The 23,327-nt window shown below is 35.1% G+C and overlaps 1 protein-coding gene and 1 pseudogene across 1 annotated transcript; one reads left to right on the top strand and one right to left on the bottom strand.

Moving 5' to 3' along the window:
• Positions 1–1,635: 1,635 nt before the first annotated feature.
• On the top strand, positions 1,636–23,025 carry LOC149263450 (7-deoxyloganetin glucosyltransferase-like). The gene is made up of 2 exons (XM_089387853.1): positions 1,636–2,148; positions 21,949–23,025. Exons 1-2 carry the CDS (start codon positions 1,671–1,673, stop codon positions 22,872–22,874), a joined length of 1,404 nt encoding a protein of 467 aa, XP_089243979.1. The 5' UTR covers positions 1,636–1,670; the 3' UTR covers positions 22,875–23,025.
• On the bottom strand, positions 14,095–14,808 carry LOC149263451 (alkaline ceramidase pseudogene; annotated as a pseudogene).
• Positions 23,026–23,327: the final 302 nt, after the last annotated feature.

Below are 23,327 nucleotides of genomic sequence, written 5' to 3'. Positions count from 1 at the left end.
CTGCTCTGCAATAGTAAGCACCAAAGTGACTCACTGGCCGAATGTAGCGACAGACAAATTGTCTCGTATCATATCAACAAAGATCGAAGGGACAAAACTTGAATTGATGTCCAGGAAATCTTGCAAGGAAAATTTGTCACGTTCTTCGAAGGCAGTTACCCCCCAAAATGAAGATCCTAACAAATCATTGTCTTTATAGAAGATAATGTGAATGGTAAGTGAAAAAACAACCTCAGTATAGGAGCGAGACAATAGTAGCTTGCAAGTTGGCGGATTTAGGGTGCATTGTCAGAGTCAATTTTGCAGTTGTCAGATAATATTGTCTTAAATCAATATGTTTTTGTCTTAATTGTTAATTTTCTTAAATGAGTTTCGTCATAAGTGGTCATTGCCTTAAATATAAAGTTTTGTCTTAAAATAATTTTGTTTTAGACTACTTTTTGTCTTAAATATAAAGTTTTTTCTTAAAATATTTTTGTCTCAAATTGGTTGTGTCTTAAAATTTTTTTTTGGCTCCAATTGTTTTTGTCTTAAATATAAATTTTGTCTTAAAATATTTTTGTCTCAAAGTGTTTTGTCTTAAATATAAATTTTTGTCTTAAATTGTATTTGTCTTAAATATAAAGTTTTGTCTTAAAATATTTTTGTCTCACAGTTTTTGTCTAAAATTTTATATTTAAGACAATTCAATTGATATTAAATTTTAATGTAAAATAACTAAAATAAAAAGTGACTTTTTAAGACAAAAAATTACTTCTGTCTTAAAAAAAATGTCTTAAAAATACCCTTGATGTGTAGTAGTGTTAGATCTTAATAAAAAAAATTAGATCTTCCTAAAAACTTAATAAATCCAAAATTAAAATGAATCTATATAAAACCTATCAAATAATTTGATCCTCATGTCTTAATAGAAAAATTATTCTAATAATTATCACTTAATATTATACACAAATACAAACATAATCCTTTCATTTGTAATTTTATTTTTTATATATAAGTTATATAAAAATATTAACTCTTTGTCTCATTTTTATTTGTTTAATACATAAGTGATACCGCATGTATCATGTTATGTTTTATGTAAAATTAGTCCATTATTGCTCGTGGAAGTATTCTTTTTTAAATACATTTTGACCCTTTGTTCTGTGTTTTGTTTAAAGCACAAATGTGACCATCATTTTTATTTTTATTTTTTAAATAACATATTTGTAACTATTTGTTCCAGGTTTTTGTAATATTAATGCCTTTGATAAGTTCGAAGTACCGACAGAACAAATTTTTTTATTAATATGATTTTTGTTAACATATTTTTAATGGGTTTTAACTTTTTGTTCGACGTCCCTTCTGTAAAATTGATCAACGATTACTGACGTGACAGGTTTGAAGTACAGATGGAATCTTATTCATATGCTCAAGGGTTAGGTGAGGCAATGGGCCCCGATGAGGCAGGGTTGACCTTTATTTTTGGAAACAAATCAACAGGAAGCGTGTGATTGAGTTTCATTGATATTTCACCTTCCCATCTGTAGATCTCTCCCCGCTGAACTTCAGCCTGCACAAAATCCTAGAAATTCTCCCATCATTTCTGAAAACCAAGCCACTCCCATCATTTCTTGTGTTTGTTTTAAATGAAAACCAAGCCACTCCCATCATTTCTTGTGTTTGTAAAGATGTTACGTGTTAAACACCATGCACTCTTATTCCCATTTCCTGCACAGGGTCACATAACTCCCTTGATGCAGCTCGCCAAAACTTTAATCTCCAAAAATGTTCTCGTCACCTTCATAAACACAGATTTCAATCACCGCCGCCTGAATCCCAAGTCTACCGATGAGATCAGATTCGAGAGCTTTCCCGATGGCCTTCCACCTGATCACGGCCGCACCCAGAAGCTTGCCGAACTCTGCGAGTCCCTGGTGAAACATGGCCCTCCCAACGTGGAAAGAATCATTGAAAATGTGAAGCATTCCGAGATCGATGTTCCTCCCATCTCTTTCATTGTTGCAGATGGTGTTCTCTCTTTTATGCAGCAGATCGCCGACAAATATGGTATTCCAAGGGTTGCTTTCTGGACGCTCAGTGCTTGTGGTTTCTCTGCTTATTTCCATATGCCTTTGCTCATGGATGAAGGTTATATTCCCATCAAAGGTATGCAGTTTTAAGCGATTTTCAATAACAAGCCCATTAGCTCTTGCGTAGCATTTCAGTTAGAAAATAATGGGAAAGCGATCTTAAATGCATTTTGTGTAGGCAAGTTGATGTTTTTTAAGCTAATGTTTTTTCTTAAATTAATTTTCTCTAGGTAATGTTTCTTCTATTCTTTTTGGCGAGTTGAAGTAAATTAGAAGTGTAGTGTAACCTAAAATAGATAGGTGTGTTGATATTTGAAAGAAGGTGTAACATCACCCAATCCCTCACGTTGTTAGAGGAGTGGGTTAATCGTTTTCTTTTTATTTGTTTAACTGATAAGTCAATAACTTTATATATATATATATATATAGGGCATACTTCACTAAGCTCGCCGGAACTCAACGGCTTCTGCACTCCGTGTCATCCTGACGCCTTTAAACACAACACTTCTATGCCTTAGAGAGGTGCAACCCACTGGACATGTCACCCTACTTACATCACCCCGTTTACCCTCTCCTGATGTCCCCAAATTGTGCGCTTGGTTGCCACCGAGCTCTCTGTTCTGGGCTTTACCCGGACATTGTACCCCTTTGCTGCCTCCTCATTGGCCCAAAGTCTACCCACCAATTGTCGTCGCTACAGGCTGACATCAACTCGGTTACACTATCCCAACACTTTCTATTATGGCCTTCCACCAGATCACGACCGTACCCTCAATATTCCTGAACTCGGCGAGTCCCTGGTGAAACATGGCCCTCCCAACGCGAAAAGAATCATTGAAAATATGAAGAATTCCGACATCGACATTCCTCCCATCTCTTTCATTGTTGTAGATGGCGTTCTCTCTTTTATCCAGCAGATCGCCGATAAATATGGTATTCCAAGGGTTGCTTTCTGGACACCCAGTGCTTGTAGTTTCTATGCTTATTTCCATATGCCTCTTCTTGTCGACGAAGGTTACATTCCCATCAAAGGTATCCAGTTTTAACCGATTTTCAATAGCAAACTCCATTCGCTCTTGCGTAGCATTTCAGTAGGCAATTTCAGTTAGAAAACAATGAGAAAGAGATGTTAAATGCATTCTGTGTAGGCAAGTTGATGTTTTTTAAGCCAATGTTTCTTCTTAAATTATTTTTCTCGAGGTAATGTTTCTTCTATTTTTTTTGGACGAGTTAAACTAAATTAGAAGTGTAGTGTAAGCTAAATAGATAGGTGTGAAAGGTGGTGTAACATCACTCAACCCGTTGGGTATATATATATATATATATATATATATATATATATATATATATATATATATATATATATATATATACACACTAAGTCCGTCAAAATTCAACAACTACTTTCCGCATCATCTTGACGTTTTTAAACACAACGCTTCTCTACGTTCTAAGTGAGTCCCACTAGACACGTCACCCTACCTACATCACCCCATTTACCCTCTCCCGGCGTTTCCCAAACTGCGCACTTGGTTACTGCCGAGCTCTCTATTTCAGGGTCACTTGGACAGTGGGCCCCTCTGCCGCTCCTCATTGGCGCAACGTTTGCTCGCCACTTGTCGTTGCTATTGGCTCACATCATCCCGGTTACACTAGCTCGACACATTCTCTTATGACACCCCTTCATTTCTCCAGTGATCGTAGTGTCAAGCTGACTTCACTATGGGTCCTCCTTATACCAATGGGAACTCTATCACACTTGCGTGTAAGGCCAGCCCAATAAGCCTACGCCATTCCGTTGGGACCCTCCTAGCACACTCTAGTGAGCTCCCTTTGCTAACCACTAGGTCCTACTACCAGGCTTGCGTGGATGGTGGGGTTCTATGGCCTCATCTCCCATTGGTTTGCCTTCCTTCTCTTCCTGTGACCGCATGCTAACCCACATCATCTCGCTTCTCTTACCTCATAGCTTCCTTTCTTATGCTCCTTTTTTTTTTTTTTGAATCTAGGATAATCGGTAACTGGTGAGAGTTATCCTGAACAGACCCAGGATCAAATCTGACTGGCTGCCACTATAAACCTAGGCTACGTGCAACAACCTGCAAGCCGCACAATAGCAGGTAACTTATGCCTCAACAAGAGTCGAGACGTCCTCTATGGGGTCGCCTACTCTTCTAGCCAAGACACAACAGGTCAATATATACTCAATGGGATTTGAACCCTCATCTCGTGGGTATTACCCAGCGAAACTCACCGCTAAACCCCAGTCACCTCGTTGGGCTGACTTAGCTAACATGACCCTTTCTCCACCAATAGGGTATGTGCTCTACCAACATGGTATGACTTACGTCACCCAATTAGTCTCCTCCCAAGACTTGCAATCGACTCCGTACTTTAGTCTTCCAGGGTGAACTCCTTGGACTGACTTAGCAGGTGGGCTAGTCCCCAACCAATAGTATCACGACAACAGTGCAAGCCCTTCCATGCACCCGCTTGTGTCATCCCTCCAGGATTTACCCAGTGCCTTCAACTCTTTCGCACCAACATTCCTCCCAGGTGAGATAGTCAGGGTGACCTCAGGTGATGTCATCTTGCATTTGCATTCCTGATGCTTCTTAAAGCACCACCCCTTCATCGTACTCGGATAAACCTTTGGGCTTATGTGGATTGTGGGCCAACCCCCCAACTAATGCATTTATTGTGAGGCACATGTCATCCTACCCAAACTATTGTGGCGCATTAACTTGGCCTTCTACCCCGCCCGTGCCCTAGCAATTTTTCTGAGGCGAATCTCAACAAAATGACCTATCATGAGAGTTCACTTCTGACCAATCACAAAACTTTTGGGCTGGCATGTCACCAACATCATCCCGGACGATTGTCTCCTCGTTGGTCCCCATTGCTTCACATAACAATATTTTGGGGTAACCCTTTTGGGATTCACCTCTGGGCTATGTCGATATCCTCATGACCGATCACGTTAATGGGGAAAATTTGACTGGAGCAATGTGAAGCCTCCATGTCTAAGGTTTTGATCGATTAAGGATAAAGGCTGCTTAGTTATTTATTTTAAGTTTTGGGCTTGGCCCATCTTATGTTGCTTTGAGCCATCCTTCAATCTTTGCCATGGCTCTACTAAGGAACCATGGTCTGGTCTTATGTGAGGTATTAGATGGCGATCTATGATATCACCCCAAAGACAAGTTTCTCTTATCTACTGATTTCCTTGAATCGATCGTTTCGACCATGGCTCCATCTAAGAAGTCTTGTAGGCCTCTAAATTAACACTAGTAATCGATGTTGACATCGATGGTTTATTAAGGTACCCTGTGGTGCTACCCCTCCCGAACTTGGACGAATCCAACTCCAATGAGTTCTTGTCCATCTAACATTCCTCACATTGATGTACGGGATTCCAAGCATGGCGACATACATGCTTCTGTGACACTTACCTACCACGTGCTCGGTTTGGGTTCCTGAAAGCTCACCACTTAGCCTGCCACACATTGACAACACAAAAATCCATGTCAAGCCTACAAGTAGTTATATGGCGCTTCACAGAACCTACAGGTGCCTTAACCAGCAACGCCAGGATGCTAGCGAAAGACATTGAGGGAATTTGGCTATTGGAAGTGACATACAGTCCTCATTTCCAAAGCCCTTGGGGCGAGGATTGAGGATTCTAGAAATGCAAGGTTGATATGTCTCTGATGCAGGGTTAAGAATCGTTAAGGTTGCAAGAAAGAGTAGCCCTCAACATCAGCTCATCACGTACATGTGGGTGCACAGTCTAGTAACTATTATAAGTTATAAATGTGCATAAACTTCTACAGATGCAGACCCTTCCTACAGGTGTCCTATATGTAACCATTTCATATTAATAAAAGGGGTCTTTGTGCCTAGCATCCCATACTTCATTCCAAGTTTTTCATTCCTCTTTCTATGGCCTATAGCATGAGACAATGTTTCTATGTCATTTATTAATAAGTGGTTTACAACATAAGTAAACATTTCCTTCAGAATAAAGTTCATTCGTTTACATGATGACTGCCACAATCATCTCCCTGCACGGTTAAAGGACCGTGGTTAACTTAAAGGTAGGCAGTTTACATCTCTCATCACATGATTCCACTGTGGTTAGAGACTCCGTGTGGTCTAGCTCTAGCGGTTAAGACTGTTTATTTGATTTTGTAATGTTTTTGTATTGTTTTACAATGTGATTAGGCTGAGAGCTATTAGGTTAGGGTTTTAGGTCATAGAACTTAGGTTTTAGCTTAGGTTTTAGGATTAATACATGGTTTTCAATGTATTTTCAATGAATGTTGAAGATTAGGTCTTAGGTGATAGGTTAATGCATTAGGCTTAGGAATTATGGTTTAGTTTTAGAATTAGAGTTTTACAATACGTTTGTCATAATGTGACAAAACCAAAAACATATCATTGACACAGGAGCATTTACGATGACACCCTAAATCCTGAGAAGATGAACCATATTGAACCATTGCAATGGACGACACCCCTGTCGACACCTAATTCTGCGAGTCGACTTACAAGACACTTGTTGTCGACCAATCCTCGCAGAAATGTTGATGAACATAAGTCGACAGCCAGGTACAAACCCATATCAATTGAATGCCACGAAGACCATAACATTACCTAAACAACCTGATCCATAACCAACATTATCGAACTGTCAAAGCTTAACCAAATTGATGATGACGTTGAACACTGATGATGACACTTGAATACTAATGATGACACTGGGAAAATAGGAGAAAATGGAGGTGAAAGGTCATAGGTTGCATGTGAGGAGGAAATGGAAGGCAAATTAAGGAAAAATGAAGAAATTAGAGGCATCAATAATAAAAAGACATCAACGCATTAGTTGATAGCCTTTTGTCAGTTCATTTTTAGAATTGGTTTTTAGAGAGGAGAAGAGCACCAAGAGAAGAAGGAAAGCAAGCAAGCAAAGGAAGGACAAGGAAAGTAGAGGAAAGAAAGGATAAAGAAAGGAAAGGTTTGGTAAAGTAGCTTCAACAAGAACACTTATAGGTAACCTGTTGCATGTATGATTTCCTAGCTAGTTTTGGCATGCATGGTATATTCATGTGTGCATTTGGTTTCATTATTGTTGGTGGCATGGATTTTGCCGGGTTTTGAAAATGATTTTTAGTCTTGCCTTGCCATTTCTGGATAGCCATGGTGTGATGGGATTCTTTCTTGGTTGAGCTTTGGATTGTTGTAAGGTTTTGTATCTCGATGAGGTGGTCTCAAGAAAATCCCAAGGGTTAGGGGTGGAGATGGTTTTCTCTAGGAATCCCTCGACAGGTGGCTGGAGATAGAAAAATTGCTCAAGGGACGGTGAAGGAAATCTAAGGCATCCAAGCTCATTTGGTTTTATGATCTCAGAGTCGGTTGAGGTGAGATCACAATATGTTGATGGTGGAGGTGGTTTAATCTCTAGATTCCATTGGTTTTTTATGGACTAGTTTATCCCATGAGATGCCACATTCGTTCTTGGAATAAGGCATGGAGGTGATTGATTGAAAGAAAGATTTGGTTCAACCCAATATATGGTTGGGTGGTACATGGAAGTCCCTGGCTTGGTTTTCTTTTGCATATGGTTAATAAGAGAAAAGTTATTTTTCCTTTGGTAAGTAAATGTACTTGTTATAATGTGTCTTTAATGGTTGTTCTATCATTGTTATCTATATAGTTATAAGTTGGTTATAAGCATGGTTATATGATAGATCTAAGTATGGCTCTTATCACATTTCATTAAGTGAATGTCTCGTTAATGAATGCATGACCTAATCGGTGTTATGATAGCTATTGTGAGAAGTCAAAAATCCTTCTTGTTAGACCTCAGATATGTTTTCAGATTCTTATGTTCAAATATGCATTCATGACTTGTAGGTTGCATGTTTATCGTGTGTTTGAAGGAATGTTAGTTCCGGATAGGAGGGGTCATGTCAAGTTATGGTTCAATTTTTGGTTTATAAGCTTTTTTTCTATGTCATTCATCATTTCTGGAAGTTTCACTTAGTTTTGGGCAGAGGCTTGAGTCCTGGCCATGAAAAAGTGGCTCAAAATTTGGGATCACTAGCATAAAACTCACTAAAAAAATCCATAGCTGCTAGAAATAATTCCTATGGGAGTGATTGGAGGGTTATAGCCACTTGGAGGCCTTGCAAAGGGAGTGACTAGGGTTCTAGGTCAAAATAGAGTGTTAACTTAGGGGTTGGAAACCTAGAGTGGTTGTGTTTCTCCTGGAGGTCATGAGGCACCTGAGGGAGGTCAGTAAAGTCTTAAATTGTAGACTAGATTTCCTTAAGATCATATAAGAGGTTTAGTCTTATCTTAGTGACCCTAAGCTCATATTTACCCTAGGAAAACTAGTCAAAGTGGGTAAATGTGGGAGGAGGTGGTTAAATATACTTAATGTTGTAACATTCAACAACCCCTAAAATGATCTCAACCTCACACATTAGTCACAACTCTATCATTTCATTTTCTTACACACAAGTTTTGATGAATATTAAAGAAGTGTATTTGCATTATTTATCTAATTTAGACATTCTAACAATGTCTTCAATCATGTACCAAAACATGTGCACATACACCTTTCAAGGCATGTGTCATACTTACACATATTCCATGCTATGCATAAAAAAATATTTTTAAATTTAATTTTAAACCTCTTATTTTCAATTCACATGACAAATCTCATAAGAATAAACACACACTTGTTTTCATGTGGTAATTAACAAAAGAGATCACTCTTGCACACTTTCCAAATGAACATTCCATGTGACATGAAATTCATTAAGTAACGTTATTGTATTAACCAAAACATAAAGAGTACCAGTTTCTATTTTCTCCCCATTCATGCATTCATATTATTTCATCAATAAAATATATCAAGAAAGCAATTTTCAGTTAAGGGAAACTCCTCTTTTAAGCCATTTTAACAATTGTGACTTATTTTCCATTTGGATCATATTGACCCAACCAATCCCTCCTTGACTAATCCTTTATCCATGTCTTCCCTATAATGCAACTCTGCAAGGAATACCTCTAAGATCATTAGTAATTTTCATCACATGAATCAACATAGCACTCTTATTAAACAAAGAAATATTGTTTCTCAATTTTTTATTAAACAAACCAAATTCCTTCCATGTAATTGATATGGGGTTCCTCCTATTTACACTCTTGTGCATATTAGCTATCTCAACACACATTATATCAGTACAATTATCTTAAAACATGATCATTCATTCATGCAATCTCATAAGCATGTACCCATATCATGCACTTAATCACACATTCAAAAAATGCTTTAGGTGTCCATGAAATTCAAGAGTCATAATCAATAATTATTAGAACAATTATCTAGAGAAAACCACTAACTCACAACAAACCTCTTATTTTCTCTTAGGCATAGGCTCTACTACTCCCATTTTATTCAACAATGGGTCATTCTAAGGCTGGGCCATGAATCCAAAAAAACATTGGTTTACCAATATCCATGTATGATACATAAACAATATTGAACATTAGCAAGGTCAAGGTATCAAGCCCTATATTCTCCAACCAACATTCTCACATCCCCCCATCAACCCACTTGATGCAAGGTAGTGAAGGCCCTTCTATTATCATAGTATTCCCTTCAGCTATGCTATTATCCTTCTATGGTATCAAAGTTGGGTTGGCCAAGGACATCTCAGAACCCTGTGTCTTATAGGAGTTTGATTTTCCTTCAGGGGTCCAAGTACTCTCGAGACCTCACACATAAACACTTTTCCCTACACTCTCCCTCTAGGACTCTAGCCCTCGATGAGGAAATCTAAGGAAATGTGCGCTCATAACACTATCACAACATACATATCAAACATGCATAAGTTTGACTTGTACCATTCTCTCATCAACACCTTATCTTCCATAGCCTTGATTTCACAAGACTGCATGCAAAACCTTCATTGGATTCCCAATCATTCTATAAAATTGTTCTTGGTTACATGTTCACCATTAACCACTATTAGTCAACTTAAATCATGTAATGACAACATACTACTTTGATTCATTATGCATGCACATCCATTACTATATGAAAGTAACATATCTTCATGCATCTAACATATCATTATTTAATATCTCTTTAATAGACACACATCTTTGAACTATTTCATCTCTTTCATTTTCATCATGCCTAATATGACAACTTATCTAAACATTAAAGAAAATAACTAAAGCTAGCAATAGATAAGATAATAGATTCCTCCTCATAGTTATGTATGCATCACATGGCAATAAACATTTGCAATTATGTTGGCCTACTCTAGGGAATCTAGTCAACATTGTGCATGTTTATCTTGCTATGTCAAACTCAAATCAGTAATCAAGTAACATTAGTTTATTCACATATAGAACAAAATAATTCCACATTGGTACACATGCATGCATAGATATTAATTTACAACTCAAATTCTTTCGTATAGTTGAACCCATCTAGGTTCATTGTTATACATGAGCTTTGATACCACTTTGTCACATACCCAATTCCATCAATGACTTACAGAGGTTACAAGGTACCCAAAATTTTCCTTTTCCTTTTACGAGCTTCATAGTAAGATCTAATACCACTTTGTCACATATCTTGTTGAAATATACTACTCAGTCATGCAATTTTTTAATTTCTATCTTTGAGGTATTTTATGAAGTAGTTTTTATGCAATCAACTATGAAACCTTTTTGACATTTCTTCAAATAGTTTGCATGAAACTTCAAGAGCATTTAGGGGACGCAAATTCCTTAAGGCATATCTCCTAAATTATAGTAATCAAAGATCTAAAACTTGTACCTTAGGTTCCTTGAGATATCTTCTTTATCTCCTCCACGTTTAAGGGCTTGGAACATCTAAAAAATAAAGTTATAGGAAGAATGTCGAGATGACATGTTTAAAGCATGTTTTCACGAGAATCCAAGAAGCCCAACTTACTGAGATCATATTTCCTAGAACATAATGAGCCAAGATCTAATAATTGAACCATATGCCCAACAATATTTCCCTTTAGTATGGTCCAAGTTTGATCCTCTAAAAAATTCTAGAAAAATGGTTATAGTGGAAATTCAAAGATGAATTATTTAAAGTAGCATTCAGGAAGCCCAACTTCCTCGTATCATAAATATGAAAATATAGCAAACCAAGATACAAAAATTGAACTATATGTTAAGCAATATTTCCCCTTAATAAAGAATAAGTTTTGGCCTATAGAACCTCCCAAGAAAATGTGTTATCGTGAAAATTCCAAGATGACCTTTTTATCCCATAAATCACAATTTGGCTTCCACCTTTAAACTCCAAGAATTACCCTAAAACTCTTCCTCGACTTATTTAAACGAGAGGAAAATTTAAGACTTATACCTTGTATAAGAAATTAAGGAAAATAAATCATTCAATTAAAATGGAAGACATGCAATTACAAAAATTATCATGCATTTCCCATTGATCCCAATTCATTTAAATTCCACAACCAAGAGAATTCACACCCACTACACTTATCATATTTCAAACTTTACTATTATAAATAGCACCAAGATCAATAAATTAAATGATATATAACAACAATAAATATTCATACATTTCATTAAACCATCTATCTTAGAAATATCATTAAAAAAATAATAAATATTTATGTGTTGTAGCTAGAAAAATACTCAAAATTGACGTAGCGTGAGTAATGCTCTACCCCACCATAGGCATAGTTTTGTTGTAATATTTCTCACAATTGGCCACCCATATGCCATATTTTGATGGTTTGAGGATAACTTTTATTAGCGTAATTTCAAACACCGAAATTCAAATGAGATTTTAACACTAGAAGTGAAGGCAATTCTTCCTCACTTACACACAGGAAAATTTAGTGATCAACCTTTCCATCTTTGGCAAGGCTCACATTTAAAAAAATACCATTCAGTCACTCTCTAATCTTTGCAGTTCCTCCACCCTCCTCTCTTTAGTTCTCTACCTACCACACACAAGCAAGACCATTCCAAATCCTCAAAACCATCTAGTCCAAAGAAACAAATTCCACAATAGGTTCATTTCCTGTTGCATAAGTTTTCACTAAAAACTCTTAACTAGTCATAAGGTCTGAACCTCTCTAGATTCTATCATCAATCATTTTTCCAGTTTGAATTTAATAAGTGAAAGAGAGATGTATGAGAAAGTAATACAAGTGAGAAAAACTAGAAGCTTAAGAACCAAAAAGAATAACCCCTTGATTGCTCCTTCTTATTTTTATAATTAGAGCTTGACCCTTCATCTTCCCACCCTTTCACCTTCTTGAGAAGACTAACCATCACATTAAATGGAAATATTCACCCAAAGTATATTTTTCCTCTGAGAAGTTTTCCTCCTCCCCAACCCATCATAATATATTGGTTGTCCCATTCCTTCAACTCTAGGACTATTATTAATAAAAATAAACATTACATCATATAATAGATTTTGACATGATAACATCAATGTCGGCACCCAAACAATATTTGTTCTTAATTACATTACAAAATTTGGGGTAATGAATTTAGAGTTTCTTGCATCTAAGAGACCAGTTGCATGCAACATTTGTGAGCCTCTATCCTTACACTAATCTAGACCTTGAGGGCTAAGATCAAGGAACCATGAATGTGGGGAGAGCAGGCATCTGCCAACACATAAAAAAAAGAAAAATCCACACATTAAATACAACAAATAATTTTATTAATTAAGAAAAATACCCTTTTATCATTACATCTGCGAGGGGAAAGCTATCCTTTTGCAAGGTGACACATGATATTTATAGTATTCTTGATTGTTTATTGAGTTATATTATTCAATACCATGGGTAAATTCGATGGGTGGATATTTATTTTCATTTGGACCCTTAGAAAGGAGTGGTCCCCATTGCGTCAAGTTCCCCCCTCACAAGATTTTGTTGAATATGAGCCACCTAAGAGAATGGTTTTGTGTGGTTGACCCATGAGTGTGGGTTTGTGGGTGACCATAACCATAATGAAAGAAGGTTTGAGGATAGAGATACCTTGTAGTGCTTGCGGGCCAACTGTGATATTGGCAGTGTATGTGTATCAAATGGACTTTGATGGCAAGGGTTTTGTGTGGTTGACCCATTATCATGACGAAAAAATGTCGAGGGATAGAGATACCTTATAATGTTGGTGGGCCAATTGTGATACTTAGAGTGTGTGGCGTAGCAAATAGACCTTGCAATAGTTCACTTGCAGATCTCCCAAGGTAGAAATATGGTGGTTTATCTCTATAGATTCTCACTATCCAATTAGATGTTGTAAAGACTTCCTCCAAGTATTCAACAACTCAATGTGCAACAAAATGTACCCTATCAATTTTTCCCATGGTATAAGCCATTATTAAATCCAACACAAGTTTAATAAGAACATTACCAACAACCAATGCTTTTGACATTTATGTGCCCGTATAATCTAAATGGCCTTTAGTGCATACAATACTAGAGTGCTTCCCATTTGATGTTAACATTCACAATTACAAGCTTAAAAAAACATTTCTCCAAACATTTCATAATGTTCTTACCGGTTTTTCCCGCTGAAAAATACTTAGATGTCGTAGTAATATATCGTGTAAAAAGATGACACCTAGGGGACAATGAAATAGATGTCTCATCCCATGGCTTGAGACAATCATATTCCTTTTTCATTTAAGGGGAAAGTAGAAAATACATGCTCTCCTTTTCGAGAGTGAACAAGTTCAAAAAAAAAAAAACTAGGTCTGAAAATAGTATAAGCAATTTTTGAAAAGTCTCTCCATAACACAATTTGGCTATAGAATGCCATAATTGATGCTCAAAATTCTCTTTCTTCCGTTAAAGGAAAATCAGTTCACTGTTTCGTATCTTTCTTCACATGAATTGAAAAGAAATGTCGACTTGGCCATTTTTTATATCAGGAATGAATAAAATATTCAAATTACAAGATCCATGTTTCATCAGCTACTTTTAACCTTACAAATCTTCGCATACGGTAGACCCAACACATTTTCTGGACGCCAGTCACGTTGTTCGGCACGACAAAACTGCAAAAATGCATTCGCAAAGCAGGCATTGTAACTCATAAAAATATGCCATAAAAGGTGGTCCTGAGGATTGATGTACCACCTGGAGAATGTTATACAAAAGGTCCGGTCTAAAAGGCAACACATCCCCCCCTAAAATAATTGTCTAGATAAACATATGGGCCAAACGCTTTGTTGCTAGTTTTGTTGTATGTATAGTACTTGTACTGGAGAAATAACAGAGCCAAAATTATATAACATATCTTAAACCCTAGATCAAACCGAAACAACTAATGAAGGGTGGAGAGCACAACACCATAAAGGATTAGAAATGTTAGCATTGTGTAGGTATAATGTAAATCCGGAGAATAAACAACAAATACGTACAAGAGCGTTTCCTAAACCATTGGAGTTTCATCGCTCAATTGCAGGTGGGGTGGAAACGCATGCTTCCAATGGTGAGTTCCATGTTCGATTAATGTAGAAAGCCTTTGCCTTAATGAGTTGATAAGACCAATAAAAACTAGAATAATGCATCCCATGTTGGCTATTGTGTTGAAAACTTCAGCAATATATGTTGAAATAGCATAGTTCCTCACACCAGTCTATCATGGATGCAACCGGCCCCCAAAAGCTATCAACTGTTTGATTTACCAATATTTCAAATGTAGTTTACCCACAGGCCAAACATCAAAGAATTAGAATCCAATTGTTGCTTGACATCGTGTGTACTACAAAAGTTTCTCTTAAAACAGACGATATGCCTTCAATATAATGTTTGAAAGAATAGGCAATGATCGTCTTATCTGTGAGCGCCCCAAATTCTCGAGATTCATCGCCACAATTGTTCAAATGGCTTCCAGATGCTCCACCACGGTGGCCTACGTGGGGAATCTGAGCATCTGGGAGTACGATTTTCCTTCTTTGACTCCTTCAAAACGCAAACAACGAACTGAATAACATCTGGGTCCATCGTTCATCACCATCCTGCATAATATAAATTCTCATTTAATGTCTAGAAATACCAAGTAAAACCAAAGGCATAGAAACCGCCCATACATAACGGAAGAATTTACGCCACTATGTTTTTATACAATACAGAGCGGAAGAATTTACAAGTTCTCATTACACACATACCAATAACATGGGTTTCTAACACAAACCGGATGGCAATAAGAGTAAACATTAAATGAAACACAAGGAAAAGACAATATTTAATGATAAGAGGAAGATTGATTTTAAAAATAAGGTGGAGGCAATGAAACCACAAGCCGTCACTTGATAACATACAACAAAATTGATGAATAAGGACAACTATTGGTCTCCACTTAACTTTTCTAGGATGACTTGAATGGCAAATTGATAAGCCCTCTTGTGCACCAGGAAGAAGTGAGAAGTGAGGAGATCTGGAATGAATTAGGATTTCTCTTTCCCATGAGATGAGTGGCATGGAATATTTGTGAGTTATTATATTTGGAAACATAAAAAGCTACATGTTCATGAAAATATAACTTGTTTATTTTAGACAGCATATAGCTTAGACTAAGCATGATGATTTGGAAACAATATCACCTATTATTAACTAGCAATCAAGACATTCATGACCTATGAAGTTTCAATGAAAATGTGAACTATCTAATAATTCTTTTTCAACATTTTTTTACAAAGTACAGCCTATTAATGCATTGAACTATAACCAAGTCTATTTAAGTTGAGAAAATGTGTAATAGAGAACATTAGAAAATATTCAAGTGTATAACTTTGTTGTTATCCTTAACTTATATTGAAAATCCTTTGAGAACAAAATGGATCTTTTAGAAATGAAACAAGTGTACTTTTGATGAGTTAAAAAAAATCTTTACATATCCTTTGAGTTATCTTAAAAAACTATCCCAAATTATTGAATTATTATCCTAAGATATTTAAGAACTAAAACATTATGTACATATTCTTTTTTAAAATACACCCACTTACAAAACTATAAACTCTCATTTTTGTTGAGGCCAAAAAAATATATAAAATTCATGTCACATAAATGATATAAATGGTATGCAACAATGTAACATTATACTTAGTATGAAAATACAAACAAATATATGATTTCAATTTCATATCACATAAATCATATAAGTTATTTAAAACAACGTAACATTATAATTAAGTATCAAAGTGGAATAAAATATATGATTTAGTGTTTTTATGTGACTATGAAGAAGATGATGGATTGATAATATTTAATAAAATTTCAAAAAAGTCATGAGTTCCATACCTTAGAACAAATTTACACAATCTTGCCTGACTCATGAAAACCCTATCAACTGAATTATTCTTTAAGTATCTTCTAAGGAATAGGATTGTGCGTTTACTGGATGCCATTTGTGCACCTTTAAAATATCGTAAACTCCCTTGTGAGGAACATCAATCTAAAATTTCATGAAATTATGGAGTTAAAAAAGAGGACCTTTGAAGTTTTGGAAGTATCGTTTATGTCTACTAATGGAATTGTTGATGCAGAAGTTCGTAGGAACTTTTTCCCCATACATTTCAAATTTATAAATTTGAACAGAAAATTTGGAAATACATATCACACTTCCAACAGACGAAAACCATGAATATTGGTGTCAATGTATTTCGTTAAAGATTAAAGAGAAAAAAAAATTAAGATAAAGAATATGTTAACGTAAGCAGTGATTACTTCAATATATCATCATATTTGTATCATACATTAATATAGTTTCATTCCAGAAATTTGATTATATTTTGTTTTAGGGTCATATATTATTTTTATTTATAATAATAAATTCATTGTTATAGGGATTCAGAAATATTAAGATATTTTCATTCTAGTAATTTATATTTGTTTTACTATCATGTATCATTTTTATTTATAATAATAAATTTATTATTATAGGGATTGAGAAATATTAAGATGAAGATATGTTTATAGGAAAACATATTGTCAAAAGAGATTATAAATCTTATGGTGATTAAGGTAATATAATTTTCATAGCAAATGTAAGTTAGTTATATAATTAAAATTTTAAGGAAAAAACATAAAATAGTCTAAATATGTGTATGTGAAGATTCCCAATCATCACACACATTTTGGGTGACTATATTCCATACTCCTTAAATTAAGGTCTCTCATCTCATAGTTGTACAAGCAAAAATTAAATAACATTTACAAATACTTGTAATGTTTACCTAATATCTATCAAGCATTAAACTAAATATAGAATCAAAGGAAATATTAAAAATATATGGTGCTGGCATTGTCCAAAAAAAAACTATCCTAAATAGGTTTCTCTATCAAACTATTACAAGTGTTCATGCATTGAAAGCATTGTTATGGAACAAGTATGTTGGAACTACTCTAAAAATACAATTAATGACATTCAATCAACATGATCTAAAGGCTCTATATACCTCATGCTATAACACCATAAGACAAAGCATCTTGATAAGAAGGTACCTTAAATGCACTATGCTAAACTAGAGTGTGTGTGATGGATGATATCACAATACTACCAAGAAAAATCCTATCTCGAATATAAGGTGGGTTTTTCCCTGAGGGGGAGGGGAAGGAGGGTGTTAGCAATATTCTTAGGAGCAAGTGTCAACCTCAATGACTTACTCCTAGATATTGATCCATCTTGAGTAGATCCAAAACCAATGGAATAAATTTCACCATTGTTAAAATACTTAACATGGAAAAGTGTACTAAACTAGGACAATAATTTATGAAAAATAAAAGAGAAGCTCTTTGTATGGAAGTTTATCAAACAAACTTGATAGGTGCAAATCAATATAGTCCCTGCCTCTTGGATCATATGTTCATGTCAATCTAAGACTTGAAATTTATGTTTAGTGTTATTACCATTTGATCTAGTCTATTTACTATACAAGCATCACATTAAAAGGAGTTCACACATGAGTTGAAGAAGTATTGTAGAGGATGGAGATGTGCGAAAGAAGTGTGTGGAGGGGGGAATACCTGTGGAAGGAGGAACATGTAGAAGAGACATCAATAGGTCTCCACCTCCAGCACAACACTTCTTGCTAAAAAAATATGACACAATGTAAACAAAAAATCTTTATTTATTTGTCATTTTTTTTGGAAATATAAAAAATTTACTGGATTAAATCAAGTTTTTGCTCTCAACCCAATCTTGTCTCGAAGAAGATCCAGAAATACATGTACATATGATATGATTTCTTTCCTTTTTTCCTTTGTGAAATTTAAGTTGTTTCACCTTTTTATGTTTCCAAATTTTAGCTTACATATATTTGAAAAACTAATTGATAACTTTCTAAACTTTAAGAAATTAAAGTTAATTTAAAATTAAAAAGCTAATTGTTTTACCTTTCTTTTTCTGAATTTTTGCTTACATATAATTGAAAAAAAATATTAATGACTTTATAAATTTCAAAAATATAAAATTCATTGAAATAGAAAAAACGAATAAAAATAATATAAATTTTCATTCAATCTAATTAAAAAAAACTTATTTAACAATAGAGATTCTCAAAAAAAACTTATTTAAAAACTGAGTTTTGAAGATACATGATAATTTCAAAATATCTGTGTATCGTTTTTGGAAGTATGATATTCTGACGGGCAATACTAAATGTATAATGAAAAATAAGTTAAAAACTACATAAATTTCATTTTAATTTTTTTTTTTTTAAAATATAAATTTTTTATGTTTTGATTTTTAAGAAAATAAAGTTTAATTAATATTTTATTTTAAAGGCATAAAATACTATATTTTTTTTTTTTACATGAAATAAAGTTTAATAAAGTTTAATCGTTTAATTGAAAAACTACTAATTAGAAAGAGTTTATACATATGTGCTGAAAAAGTGGTGTTGTCAATAAAGGCTGGGTAAGGAGCGAGGTAGATACGAAAAAACCATTCCTTCGGCAACCATAGATTATGAGATCAAAATAAAAAATAATCATATCCATAACAGAAAGTGGAGAGAAAAATTCAGATGAATAAGCACATCCTAAACTGGGTTTTCATCGTTTCCTATAATCTTAACCTATCACTGATGTCATCTAAATTCTCTAAATCTTCATAGCATGTAACTGAAACCAAGACGTCCAGATCCACTGTTGGCAACTTGCATTATAACGTCATCGCACTTGCACCGAATAGATCCTCCATCTTCTTCATTAAATCTGCAGTATAATGATTTACACAAACGATGATTAATTAGCCTACATATGGATTTTAGAAAAATGAAAAAGGTCATACGTGGCCATAAAATTTTTTGTTACCGTTGTAGCTGGTTAGAAAGAAAAGAATTTGACAGCAATGAAATCTAAATAATATACCTGAAAAGCACACGCTGAGGAATAAGTTGCAGGAGATAAAGTACCCTGGAATGATATGCTTCAAGTGAGATAAAGTACCCTGGAATGATTTGACTGCTTCAATTTTTATTGGGAAGGAACAGAGGGATTGGCAAATAATATTTACTTTTACAAAATTTCAAAAATAGATAAATATAAAATGCAATAGATTTCTATCCCTAAACCTTACAAAATCATTTTCATAACGTGTACATATCATGAGTGTAAGCATTCTTAAATAATAGCGAGGTTACCATGGAACGTTGATATTTACACATTTTCATGGTTCGTAGACTCTAAGCTTTGTTCTGTTTGTTAAACTGTCCGTGTGACAAGATTCTCATAACTATAGTTATTCGGATTGATACCATATCATTCATTGTTTGCAATTTATTTAGATATCATTTCTTAATTCTATTGATCTCACTAATAAGCTCATGGATCACATTATTACATGAAACTAAATCAAGGATTTTGAATATTAGGTCGTCCAAGGATTCGATGACAATGATGTGCATATAAAGACCAAGTTGATAGAGCTATTGAATAAATCTCAAAAATGACAACTTCATATGAATAATTTTATGATTTTTTGTTTGTGAGTGGAGAGTGAGGTTGAGACAACAATACAATAAACAAAAGAAGGTTCAAAGAAATAAAACACTGCATTTTTACAATAAATAAATATATTTTTAATTAAAGAAGTTCATTATTGTGTGTTCTAATTAGGGTTGAAAAGTATAAAATCATAACTAGTCAGAGACTAATTAAAATATAAATCAAACCCATTAAACCCATTATAAATAGATAAGGAATAAAAAATAAAAATTATTATTATTATTTAATTTTCACACTTTTAACTATTACGCCCACTACTTAAATTGTACATGTGTTCAATAAATGTTGTGCTAAATAAAAGTATAAGAAAATATATATGAAGAGATGAATCCTCTATTTTTGAACCTGTGAGCTTTTTAGAGGAAACACATACTCTTAACCATTAAGCTCACTCAAACTATATATGTGATTAATATAAATATTGTGCTAAATAAAAATATAAAACAAGAGATCAACTTGATGAATAAAGATTTGCACTTAAAACACTTTTTGCTATTAAAAATATGCGGACCAACCATGTGATTATTGACAATAACAAAGGAATGTATTAGAGTGAAAAACAGGTTTATAATTTCGAGTCAGCTTTCTCTTACCGTTCGAAGCAATCATTGGTCTTGCATCCTAGTTAACTGATAAACCTGACTCACCAATGCAAACTTCGCCGAGTTTAAGAATCTACTGACTACCAAGGAGTACAGTCGTGAAGTGTGTCGCCGATTTTAGGATTATCTTAGAATTTGTCTATCACATATGTGTGTGTGGGGTGGATTTTAAGATTATATTAGAATTTGTCTATCCTATTTCAGTATATTTTAATATGATTATTTTAACCACCAAAAAAATCTACTTTAACATGTTGTTCATGCTGAATAACATTTTGAAAAATATTCTCACCTCCAATTACATCCCCTCCCCTGCCAGATGTTTAACCTGAGAAACCCCACCAACTGTGGCAATGACAACAACACCACAGTATCCACCACCCACATTGAAAATCAATGTGAGCTTCTGAGTTCCACTTCCCATTTTCGCCTAAGAGGCCATCCGTTGCTGCTGAGCATAAAACAAGGCTATTGCTGTGCGTTCTGCAATCAAACGAAGAACACTCAACCCAGCCATAGCACAAGCCACGCAACACAGCCATACCACAAACGTTTTTAGTACAATTTAACAAAAATAGTAAATAGAAAGAATCCAAGAACTTTGGTTATGCACATGAACATGGCCGGAATTAGTAGAGCTCCTCTGGCTTTGACCCAGAAGCCATTGCGATAGACCTTCACCAAAGCAGGGACTAATAACATAAAGCACTCATCCATGCAGTGGGGTTTCCATGGTGACAGTGTGCACTAATCCATGTAAGAAAAACTTTTTCTGATATCAAGGAGTTAGTTGGTTTTAATAATTGAATAATCATCTCTTTGGTTATATACCAGCAAAGTAATAGTATTTGTTCATTCCAAACTTATATTGAAATATATCAAATAGTCTACGGTACCGAAATGGAGAATGGAAGAAGCAATGTTTTCTAAGTGTTCAATGAAATACAATATGAATCTAATGATGTTATGGTCAATTGTATTGCTATTTCATTATATGTACGTTAGGTTTGTTATGTAACACAACACGATGATTTTTTCCTGTGATATCTGGAGTGCCTTCAAATTTGTAGCAAGAATGAGATTTTACAATAGTATGGGTTATGTTCAAACTGTATATCAATCACGTTGTTGGAGGCAGACAAATACATAGATTGGCATTGTTTATTCATGTTTTTAACCCTACTCATGGCTGATTAACTGTTTGAACAGAGGAGAAAGAGATCCGCAATGTATCCAATGGCCAACTCATCTCTTGTATTCCGGGGATGACAGAACTGCGACTGAAAGATCTGCCCAGCTTCCTCACAGTCACAGACTCATCGGATTTCATGTTTCAACACGCCAAAAACGAGGCACAAAACACGCTCCAGGCTTCTCTGGTTTTGCTTAACACTTTCGACGATTTAGAAGGACCGGTATTGGGGGATCTCAACAATAAATTGTCAGGAAAAGTGCTGTCCATCGGTCCTCTTTTACTGTCGGCAGGGGATACAACGGTGAACACCAATATATGGAAAGAGGAAACTCAGTGCCTTGATTGGTTGGACAAACAGAGAGTATCGTCTGTGGTGTATGTGTGCTTTGGGAGCATTACAGTTCTCACAGACGAGGAGTTGATAGAGTTTGCATGGGGTTTGGAGGCCAGCAACAAACCATTCTTGTGGGCCATCAGACCCGACCTCGTTCAGGGGCAGTCTGCAGTCCTCCCTCGGGATTTCATCGAGAGAAGCCAGAACCGTGGCTTCTTTGTGAGTTGGGCGCCGCAATATGAAGTGCTGTGTCACCCCTCGGTTGGGGGATTTCTGACACACAGTGGATGGAACTCCACAGTGGAGAGCATATGCGCGGGCGTTCCCATGATGTGTTGGCCCTTCTTTGCGGAGCAACAGACAAACAGGAGATTTGTTGATCATGTGTGGAAGATAGGGTTCGAGATGAACGAGAAGGTCTCCAGAGAAAACGTGGAGAGATTGGTGAGGAAACTGATGAATCCGGACGATGAGGAGGTAAAGATGATGAGCAGAAATATAATGGAGCTGAGGGAGAATGCAATTGCAGCAAGTCAGGTTGGCGGATCTTCATACAAGAATATGGAGAAGTTTCTTGACCAGATGTTGAATAGAAACATATCTTAGTTCTATAGGCTTTGTTTTGTTTGTGAGTTACAGTTATTAAGTTCAGAAATATCTGTCACGTTCGCCTTGCTAAAGACATATATGGTGTACGAATGCGAAAGGTAGTCATAGAAGGTATGTGCTTTGTCCATTACAATTATCTAAATTTTAAACAAAATATATGTCATGTTTGCTAGTTTTAAAAAATTTAAAATATTTCATACTTTGCATTCCGAAAAATTTAAATGGTATGGTTGTGAAAAGCCATTTTTAAAATTTTGCAAAATTGTATTAAGATCCACTCATATTGGTTTTAGAGTAAATATTTCTCAGGCTATATATATATATATATATATATATATATATATATATAGTGGTTGATCTTTTTGCAAACTTAGAAAATGGAAATAATTTTAAGAGCTTTAATGTATAGGAAATGTGGTTTTGTAGGATATAGAAAATAAATATATAATT

This window comes from Pinus tabuliformis, chromosome 6 (genome assembly GCF_031772625.1).
Source record: "Pinus tabuliformis cultivar Carrire ecotype Pingquan chromosome 6, CPIR1, whole genome shotgun sequence".
In the NCBI taxonomy this organism is placed as follows: Eukaryota; Viridiplantae; Streptophyta; class Pinopsida; order Pinales; family Pinaceae; genus Pinus; species Pinus tabuliformis.
The sequence above is the reverse complement of the archived record's forward strand: the minus strand, read 5'-3'. Positions and strand labels throughout refer to the sequence as shown.

Excerpts from the sequence above, each read along its gene's own strand:
- LOC149263450 (XM_089387853.1), top strand. The coding sequence starts at position 1,671 with ATGTTACGTGTTAAACACCATGCACTCTTATTCCCATTTCCTGCACAG. Across the intron at positions 2,149-21,948 it reads AGGTTATATTCCCATCAAAG|AGGAGAAAGAGATCCGCAAT; the intron begins GTATGCAGTTTT and ends CTGTTTGAACAG.